The sequence below is a fragment of the Dysidea avara genome, chromosome 4, assembly GCF_963678975.1.
Source record: "Dysidea avara chromosome 4, odDysAvar1.4, whole genome shotgun sequence".
NCBI classification, from domain to species: Eukaryota; Metazoa; Porifera; class Demospongiae; order Dictyoceratida; family Dysideidae; genus Dysidea; species Dysidea avara.
Window position 1 is genome coordinate 18,276,536 of NC_089275.1, and position 10,383 is coordinate 18,286,918.

The 10,383-nt window shown below is 39.5% G+C and overlaps 2 protein-coding genes across 2 annotated transcripts; both read left to right on the forward strand.

The window, feature by feature from the left end:
* The first annotated feature begins 295 nt into the window (after positions 1-295).
* LOC136253620 (uncharacterized) lies at positions 296-628 on the forward strand. The gene has a single exon (XM_066046286.1). The coding sequence runs from the start codon at positions 296-298 to the stop codon at positions 626-628; it is 333 nt and encodes a 110-aa protein (XP_065902358.1).
* Positions 629-5,894: 5,266 nt separating this feature from the next.
* LOC136254360 (uncharacterized) lies at positions 5,895-10,383 on the forward strand. Its single transcript, XM_066047040.1, has 11 exons — positions 5,895-6,262; positions 6,320-6,571; positions 6,620-6,724; positions 6,771-7,774; positions 7,825-7,872; positions 7,930-8,435; positions 8,481-8,684; positions 8,735-8,962; positions 9,112-9,334; positions 9,382-9,423; positions 9,989-10,383. The coding sequence occupies exons 4-11, from the start codon at positions 7,339-7,341 to the stop codon at positions 10,015-10,017; spliced, it is 1,716 nt and encodes a 571-aa protein (XP_065903112.1). The 5' UTR covers positions 5,895-6,262; positions 6,320-6,571; positions 6,620-6,724; positions 6,771-7,338; the 3' UTR covers positions 10,018-10,383.

Below are 10,383 nucleotides of genomic sequence, written 5' to 3' on the forward strand. Positions count from 1 at the left end.
GACTGTTGAGAAACTGTGTTGAGTGTGTTTACTATTCATGGACTTCCACATACAATAGTGTCTGATAATGGATCAGTTTTCACCAGTTCAGAATTTGCCGAGTTTGTTAAACAGAATGGGATTGAACACATTCCCATACCACCCAGCTTCAAACGGCCTTGCTGAAAGGTCTGTACAAATCTTTAAGAATGGACTCAAATGAATAACTGATGATCCACTGGAGACCCGATTGAACCAGTTCTTGTTTAAATACCGTATAGCCCCACAGAGCACTACTGGGTTATCCCCAGCAGAGATGTTGTTTGGTCGCAGACTCAGATCACATCTAGACCTACTCATGCCTAGTGTAGCAACTAGAATTCAAGCTAACCAGCAACAGCAAAAGGCTAATCATGATAGCAAGCGTAAGTTGTGTGAGTTTGATATTGATGATGCTGTTTATGTTAAGAACTTCATTGGAATTCCTGCCTGGTTACCTGGTGTAATTGAGAAGTGCCGTGGGCCGTTGTCATATTTAGTAAAGTTACAGAGCAACAAAATGGTCTGTCGTCATGTAGACCATGTGAAGATTCGTATGTCGAACAATGACGTTACTGACATTTCTGACTCTGATGATGATTTCCTTTAATTGGAGGCCAGTTGAACTCCCCAGCAGTAGAACAGTCAAACGCTGCTGAAGTACCTAACACTCATATGTCGCTCTACTAGAGTACAACATCCTCCAAATTGTTGGTCTCCAGATGACAATTCATCTTTATGAGGGAGGAAATGTAGTGACTTGAACATTAATTAGAATAATCATGTAACTGTACACTTGCATATACCAGTTTTCCAGATTCTAACCTTTTCATGATTGTAACTTGTTCGTGATTGTACATGCTGTTTTTAATCCTTCTAATCTTATTGACTTGTGTTGTTGTTGGTCCGGTATGTGTGATAATGACTCACTGACTGAGTATATTACATTCTCCAAGTAAAATGAAGTTTCCAGCATACACAGAAATATACAAGTACCAGTACTAGATGCAATGAATAGTTTTTGTTTACCAGCTCTTTCTACTAGCAAGGAACTAGCTATCTTCATAATGAGATTAGCAAAGGATGGCACCACTGAAAACCATATAGCATCTCGTACACTAAATTCTTAGGATTGTAGAACTATAAGACATAGCTGCTGTAGGTCCACTCATTGCAGAAAGCACTTGAAGAGTGCAGCCTAAGAACACTGCATACAATACTTCCTAACCTTGCTATAGAAAATCCACCTGATAGATTGTATCATACCTGTACAAGGAACACAAGTCTGTAATATAAAACCATCCATGGCTATATGTTGTGCTCTATAACAGCTACACATGTTACTATCAAGTTATCACACTGTATCTGTGATCAAGATTGCATTTGTAACTAAACATATAATGTGTATATATATATATATATACACACAAACATTCTTGACAGTGTGTGACTTGTCAGGGACACCTAATGCACTAGTCATGTGTGGGACAATAGCACTTATTCAGTTATTCTAACACTGTGATTTTCTCCTTCATGAAACAAGCAAGTAGCTATTGGAAGGAATAGAAGAGTTGCTTGTTAGACCTTATTTTCTTACCTTGTGAAGTAGCAAGACTCGTAAACCACTTAGCTAGAACAGATTGTGAAAATAGTCAATATTAAAATTGTCATCTTTTAAACTTATATGTTAATGGTATATGTACAACCCAATAATACATGAGATTAGTGGGTTAAAGTATATCTAATCCAAAACAGCCAAGCTGTAAAAAGAGTGCGGCCTTGGATTTCACATCTTTTTTCACCATAGCCTTTCTGAAGGCCGCACTCTTTTATTACAGCTTGACTGTTTTGGATTAGATTTCACTTCTTTTTGTATTTGTATACCCCAAAGCCGGCCATAGGCCGGCTTTAGGGCTTTTTAACCTATCATTTTTTTCTTTACCACAGGAAGAAGAGAAGATGAAGCAGGGTGATTTCTTTGTAGCTGAACTGTCTACAAGGTAACTTCTTCTAGCTGATCTTTCTACAGGGCGATTTGTTTGTAGCTGAATTCTCTACAGGGCGATTTGTTTGCAGCTGAACTCTCTACATGGTAGTTTCTTTGTAGCTGAACTCTCTACAATGTAACTACTTCTAGCTGAACTCTCTACAGGGTGACTTGTTTCTAGCTGATCTCTCTACAGGGTGACTTGTTTCTAGCTGAACTCTCCACAGGTGATTTGTTTGCAGCTGAACTCTCTTACATGGTGGTTTCTTTGTAGCTGAACTCTCTACAAGGTGACTTCTTCTAGCTGATCTCTCTATAGGATGACTTGTTTCTAACTGAACTCTCTACAGGGTGATCTGTTCATAGCGGAACTTTCTACTGGGTGATTTGTTTGCAGCTGAACTCTCTACACGATGGTTTCTTTGCAATTGAACTCTCTACAAGGTAACTTCTTCTAGCTGATCTCTCTACAGGGCAATTTGTTTGTAGCTAAATTCTCTACAGGGTGATTTGTTTGCAGCTGAACTCTCTACATGATGGTTTCTTTGTAGCTGAACTCTCTATTGGGTACCTTCTTCTAGCTGATCTGACTACAGGGTGGCTTGTTTGTAGCTGAATTCCTACAGAATAACTTGCAATGTAATATCATTGAGTAAATTATAAACGCAACTGAATGCTTTATTAGGGTGACTGTTCTATTAGAGTATCTCGATCTCGCATTTGCTACACGAGTTGCCTTTCGAATCATAACTCAGTGGTTTGTAATCCAATTCTTCTGTACTACTGCAAGGACTTTGTATGATGATTATTCCAGCTACATACTGCTTTTCAGCTCGTTGCTCTAAGCGGTTTGCCTGGTAGACACGAAAACTATTAGTTTTTTTATTCATAAAAATCGATCGCATAATTTTTAGACACAGGTTGGGTTTTGTGTCATATCTCCACGGTCTTTATCCCGATTCCTTTCTAACCACACAAAGGCACTCCTACTATGGTTGCTCTATCTACATATCAATTTTCAACTGATTCCTCCGAGGGGTTTACCCTGTAGGCGTGACAGACCTTCGACCTTATTGTACGCAAATAATCGGTCATAACTCCGAGAATGTTCATCGTATTCCTACCAAAGTTGATAAGGAGATCCGCCTTAATGAGCCCTTTAAGTGTGCCAAATTTCAGCCCAATCCGAGCACGAATTCGTGTTTTATGGCGGATTTTTCGAAGTGTGCGAAATGAAAAAGTAGCGAAGAAATTAAAACGAAATTTTGTTCGCTCGTATCTCGGAAATGACTGGAACGATTTTCTTCAAATTGGTATGGACTCCCCTTACTGGCTGGCATTTCTCTAGCAAATTTGGTTCCAATCGGATTAGGGATCACAGAGCTACATAGGTGTGAAAATTACGTTTCCTTTCTTCCTGTTAATATACTCACGGTGTGGCGCGCCGGCTTCTTGGGCCGCACGACACACTATCGTGTGTCTGGATTTGTAACTTAATGTGACAGAACTCTGCTTTAACACACAAAGCATTGTTAGTAGCAGTGGCAGATACGGGGTCTCTTGACCCCTCCAAACATTTTTAGTATACCAAGATCAAGATACTCCAATAGAGAAGTCACTCTAATAAAGCAGTCACAGTATTGGAGCAATGTGTAGTGAGCCTTTTTTTGGGCCTGGCAAAGACTTTTGATTGTGTTAATCATGACATTTTGCTACAAAAATTAGATCGCTATGGCATTGGGGGATGTGCTTTTGAGTGGATAAAAAGCTTTTTGTGTGGGAGAACCCAGCAATTGTGTGTACAAACACCCTTTCATCCAGGGAGTTAATAACAATTGGAGTTCCTCAAGGGTCTGTATTGGGATCTTTACTGTTTTCTATATATTGTGCTAATGAATTACCAAATTCCATCAATATTTGTGACATTAATATGTATGCTGATGATACAGAGTTACACTACTGTCATAGTCAACTGCAGAGAGTAGAGCAGGTCCTTCAGACTGAACTTGAGCAAGTTTATAACTGGCTGGCAGTCAATGGATTCAAATTGAGTATTGCTAAATCGATGTGTATGCTGATTGATTCACGACAAAGAATTGGCAGTAACACTTTATGTTTATCACTTAATGGCATGCAGTGTTTGAAACAAGTTTCGTCCACTGACTATATATATACATAGATCAACATTTAGCTATATAACTTGGCAAAATCATATTGATTGTGTTTTGAAAAGAGTAAGAGGAAAGATTTATTCTATCAATTGTCTTGATCCTCCTTCTACAGTCAGGAGTTATGATCAAGTATATCTTGCCAATTCTGGACTATATATTGTGATGTTGTGTGGGTACCACCCAATAATGCTAGCCAGACTAAAAGTCTTGAAAGATTTCATTCCAAATATATTTCTTCATGTACTGATTCATCTATCTTAAGATATTCTCTAACTGAGCGACGAAAGTTTCATACTACCTTACAAATTTATAAAAAATACCGCTCCAGTGTATCTCCATAATGTTTGAGTATGCTATCAGTGTCATAGGACGTGTAAGCAGAAATGTAAATCGTTGGTTTGTTCCACAAATAAACACTAATTATGGGAAACCGCACAGTTTTTACTATCATGGAACCAAGAGTTCATAAGGCCACTACAATGAGATAACTTGTTTCTCATCAACTTCTCATAGAGTAACACATGCGGGCGGGCGGGTTATCTCATTATTGCACAAGCCATAGCTATAAATTGCAGGATGTATATATTTGTACAAAACCAGTATAATAATCCTTTATTTTAGGTTATTGGCTGGGTGCACACCAAGCACTGGTGCAGACTAAGGGTAAAACTCCAACTGAATTCACATAAACTTCAACTTCAGTAACAAAGCTTTCAAGTCCTTTACGAGACTTCCACCAGTCTTGGAGTCATGTATCATACCCCAGTACAGCAGCGGTGTTAGGACGTGTAGGCTAGTCAATTTTGTTAGAGGGAGGGGCTGTGCAAGCTTGTGGCAGAAGTAGCAACACTAAAGCTACTATGACTTTTCAGTAAGATATGATGGCCCTCCTCCACATAGGGCATGCAGGTCACAGTACCAATGCTAGTGTATATACACTGTATCACTCACTGTTGATGCCTTGGTGGTTGTTGATGCTCCAGAAAGCACTCTAATCAACACAGAAGTAAAAAAAAGCCTCAAAAATAGTGTCTGTATCTCAATGGGATTGCGGTTTTCCATAGAAATAGTGCTTTTCTACGTGATAATTAAACCCACTAACACAACACTCAAAAAAGCCATGCTGCAATCTCGTGCAATAATGAGTTTGCATGGGAAAAAGAAAATTTTAGTGCGGGCGGTTGATGAGAAACAAGTTATCTCATTGTAGTGGCCTAATATAGCGGAGAGAGTGTCCAACTCTCAATATGACCCGTATAAAATCACCGCGTCGAGTATCCCGTGTTTCTCTGTATATTTCCGAAAATATTTAATACCTTTTACCAAATCAGACACGTTGTTGATTGGCGTTGATGGAGTGGGGAATCCTTACTTACCACCATATTATACTGGATACTGCGCTTAAGTAAGACGTGCGCGTAACATAAAATTGCACGTGATGTTCAAAAATGGACGATGGTGACGGTACGCGCTCAAGTAGCGGGCACACTAGTACGCGGGAAGAAGCCTCGGAAGAAGCACGCACCCCAGTCCGTGATGCTGGCCATGGTAGCGGTAACAGACGCCTTGTGTTTAATGCCAGGCCAAGACTCTTGCCTAATGAACAGCCACTACTGAGCTAGTCTCGCGTGGCCAGACCGCTTTTTTCCGTATATTGGGTGAGGAAAAAAGGGTCTGGTGCAACTCCAATAGCTGTTTACTTCTAAGCCGTCCCCACATTCCGGGGACGCTAATTGAATAACACTGGTCACAAAGGAGGTGCCATGACGTCAGTAAAACTATGAAGTATTCCTACACTCCTGCTCCGGTTGTGAGTCTTGTTACACGATGAGGATTAATTTTCAAGACGCTATAAAAGAGACATCGGAGCAAATTAAGATTCGTTTAAAGGATAAACAGATCTCTAGTTAACTTACTGACGTCATGGCACCTCCTTTGTGACCAATGTTATTCAATTAGCGTCCCCGGAATGTGGGGACGGCTCAGAAGTAAACAGCTATTGGAGTTGCACCAGACCCTTTTTTCCCCACCCAATATACGGAAAAAAACGGTCTGGCCACGCGAGACTACTACTGAGCCGTCTCAGGTAATATGACTCGTGACTACTGCAAGTATGTGCACGTACAGCTGGCCTTTTTTTCAGGAGTGCCTCATGTAATACCACTTTCCCATGCGTACCCTTTACGCTACAATGTGAGCTATCCTGCTGGTTCATACTACCAGACTGAATGCCACCTCACAGTACCTCTGTACAACTTGCCACCTGTGTTTGTGAGGCCAGCACAACCTTTCTTTCAATATGAAAGTGCATTTCCAATGGGCATAGGTACACAGCCACTTCAGAATGCAGCACTACTCAGTATTAGAAGCCAGTCATTGGTTCGACAGGGCATAGGTAACCAACAAGAAGATATAATGAATGGTCTTATTAATTGCTTTGCAGGAAACAGCTTCAATAGTAGCGCAAGTACTACTAATGTGAGTATCCAACCACTTGAAAATACAGATGATAGCTTGGTGGCAATTGATCAGAGCACAGCTACAACAGGTAACTAAGAGATGTATAAAACCATTGTATAGTATTTACTATGAAGGAGATGTACCTGTGAATAACCAGCAAAGTTATGACATCACATCTAACCAGACACAAGAAGAGAGCAATGATAATGTAGCAGCCACCACTGAGCCAACCAATTGTGTTGAGTACGCTACTATCATAGACGAGGTTATTGTGAAAGGTCAACAGGCATATCCAGACCTTGTATTTGCTAAAAGAATGGGAGATGGTAGTACTATCTTAGATGTAACACAGAGTAAAATAAAAAACATTCCCAATGCTGGGTATATATCTGTCGCAAGAGTAATTTTTTATCAATCATCTACTACTTTATGTTATGATGTTCAAGTACTCTTAACATCTGTGCAGAAAGGAACAGTGCACAATGTAGATGAAGCTATAATGGTGTGTCGTATAATATCCTGTGAAGGGGACCACAAATTTTGTCCAGGATTGAATGAGAGTGAGTATATATTTATTATGACAAATACTTTTCCATTATTCGATTCCACTTGGAAAGTGTCTGACTGTGGGATAGACCTTTTAAGCGTATCGACTCCAAAGACTGCACCTTGTGGTATCAGCTTAAAAGTAATGCATCTGATATGCAGAAGAGCAGTGATGAAGTACTCTGCAGACCGTGCAAAAGATTAAACAGTTATCTTGATCATCAGCGGAGAAGGTCAGATGTCAGTCCAGGAACGCGTCTGAAGAGGCAACAGCCGTCATCACGATATAAGTTGAAATATCTTTCACCTGCTAGTATTCGTAAAAGAAAAGCTGCAACTCAGAAAGAACGGTCAAATGACAAGGCAAAATTATCAAGGCTTAGTGAGTTTGATATTACCCTCGAAGATGACCAGTCGGATGAAGTTAGTGAAGTTCTCCAGACAATTGAACAACAATGTTCAGAAGAACTACACAGCATTCTCAAGGAGGCTGATACCCACTCATCTACTACTGGAAAATCAATTCGAAGTTCATGGGAACGGGACAAGGCAAGCTACAAGGCACAGTTTTACAGTGATCAAATACAGAATGGTAAACTTGTGCATAAATAAATATTTGTTTTGATATTTCATTATTACTAGACACCGGAAAGAAAGGAAATCGTTGGAGTCTAATTACAATTCGGATCGGTATGTCATCCTTAATACACTGTATGAATGTTTATTAACATGTGATAAACATTGTAGCACTTGCAGTCTATGTACGCAGCCCAGCAGCTTATGAAGCTTTAAAAAGCTTTAATATTTTACAGTTACCATCCAAGTCCACCTTGCAATCCTATACTGGTGCTTTCTTGCATGAACCTGGAGCATGTGCTGAATCAATCATCAAACAAGTGGCCCAGTATAGGACTTTTCAACAGTCATTCCAGGATCAGAGTGGAGCCGTTCCTATGTCAGATGGGGCAGTCATTTTTGATGAGATGAAAGTCATATCTTCATTAATATGGAACTCCCGAAGTCACCACCTGGTTGGTTTAGCGATGTCATCACAGGAGCAAGCTAATCTGCAAGATATTTTTGCTCTTTTCGACCCCACCAGTCGTTTAAAGCAAACTAGTTACATTTTGCAGTTCTTGTGGCGAGATCTAACCTCAAGTTTTGACATAGTGGGTCCGTATTTTACTAGTGAAAACCCGATGACTGCTAAATTTGTCATGGCATGTGTTCTGGAGACTGTCAAGCTTTTTCAGGTACGTGTCAGGATAATAATCAATCTGTTACCATTCTTATTACAGGTTTATGGCTTAAAAACTAGCATTTTGGTTTGCGATGGTGGAGCACCAAATTTAGCAGCTGTGAAAGCCAGCCATGGGTGCTTTGGAGCATATGGGAATAACACTCATAGAAACCTGTCTGACCAACATGTTATAAAGCCATGGTTTACAAATCCATTTAATCCACCAAATCGTATTTTTTGGCTGATCTGTCCAACACGTCAGGTACACAATTAAGCAATCAATGTCATGTGAATTTTTTTTGCATACTGTAGCTCAAAAACATGATCAATGCTTTGTTTGCTTCTAAAGATGGTGGAGCTAGGAAATTTAAGACCCTTGAAGGCATTCAATTTGGATGGCAGGCAATAGTTGACATGTACCAACGGGAATGTCAGAGACGTGATGATGGTGTTGCCAGGATGATTCCTAGGCTTCGTGAAATAAATCTTATAAAGGATTCTTGGACAAAACTGAATGTGACACCTGCTAAGATTATGCAGGTGAACTTTAATAAAAATTGATACAATACGTATATATCTGATATACTGTAAAACTCACAAAGCACTTGTAATATTTCTGATTGATGTACATGCATTTTGGCCTGCAGTGCTCATGTGTAAATACTCACTTGTCGTCTTTAATTTTATAGCAAGAATTAGTGTTGTCTGAGTTGTACCAGTATATTAACAGTATCCCAACACCCAATGATGCTGCCAACGTGAGATGTACCCCGGCATACCTTGAAGCATGTAATCAACTATTCGAGAAAGGTTTTCTGAGCCACTCTAAAATCTGTGATACCCAAGGAGATGTTTTGAAATCCATTGAACAGGGATATGAATACTTCAAGAAGTGGTACATTGATCTTTATGGTTAGTAAACAGTTGTATGTCACAGTTACTATTTTATATAATTGCAGGTAATGCAGCTACAACTGATGCAAGATTTTTAAGTTGGCAAAGTTAGTTTATACCATGAGTTGTATACCATAATATCAGAGGAGGTACAACACACTCACGTGAGCACATAGGACTTGTACAGAGCAATTAAAAACAGGTTTCATTGAAAACTTGGTACCAATTGAATGCTTTTCTTATGCATAATTTAACAGTGCAGTGAACCCACTGGTTTGATATTAATATACAAGGTGATTGGAGACATCGTCACGTGATGAAGAACTCATCATACGAAATGAAGGGCAAACGTAAAGCCAGATTAAGCATCAGTTCAGAAGTTAAAACATGCCATTAACAAATTCTATTTGATTGTGCTTAAAGTGTGTTGTACCTCCTCTGCTATAACATATTGCAGCAAAATTTGGCCAACATATGGTCCCATTTATGAGTTAAGTAATAGTTGCTTTAGAACTATTTGCTAGTCATAATTAATGAAGCTGACTGGCACTATTTAAGTGTGGTTACTATTCGAGGTGTAGCATCTAACCAAGTAAATACAGTATGTAGGCATTATGCTTATTTGTGTACAGTATTGTATACAACAGTTTACGTGTATGTTGTTTCTTGTAGCCTGGGATTTGTTACGAATCTGTGTGTAGGGAATGACTGGATTTGCAGAGTGGTTCCTACACAAGTATCCCAACCACTTCATCAGTCCAATTCGTTTGTCAGGCAATGCAGTGGAGACCCTGTTCAGCCAATTCAAGCACTGCTGTGGTGGAAAGCTGAGTTCATCCAACTATGCTGTGGCCAGAGCATCACACCTGATCAAACACACTGTATCTTCTCACCATAGCTCCAAGGGCTATAGAGATATACCATTAAATCTCCCAGAGTGTGCACTGCAGAAGAAGAAATATGGAAAATAAACTAATTCCAATTATTATATAGTAATGTATGATACAACCAGTTCATAGTACACCCTTTTCATAAATATTACTACAAAATCTTGCTATATCCAAAAA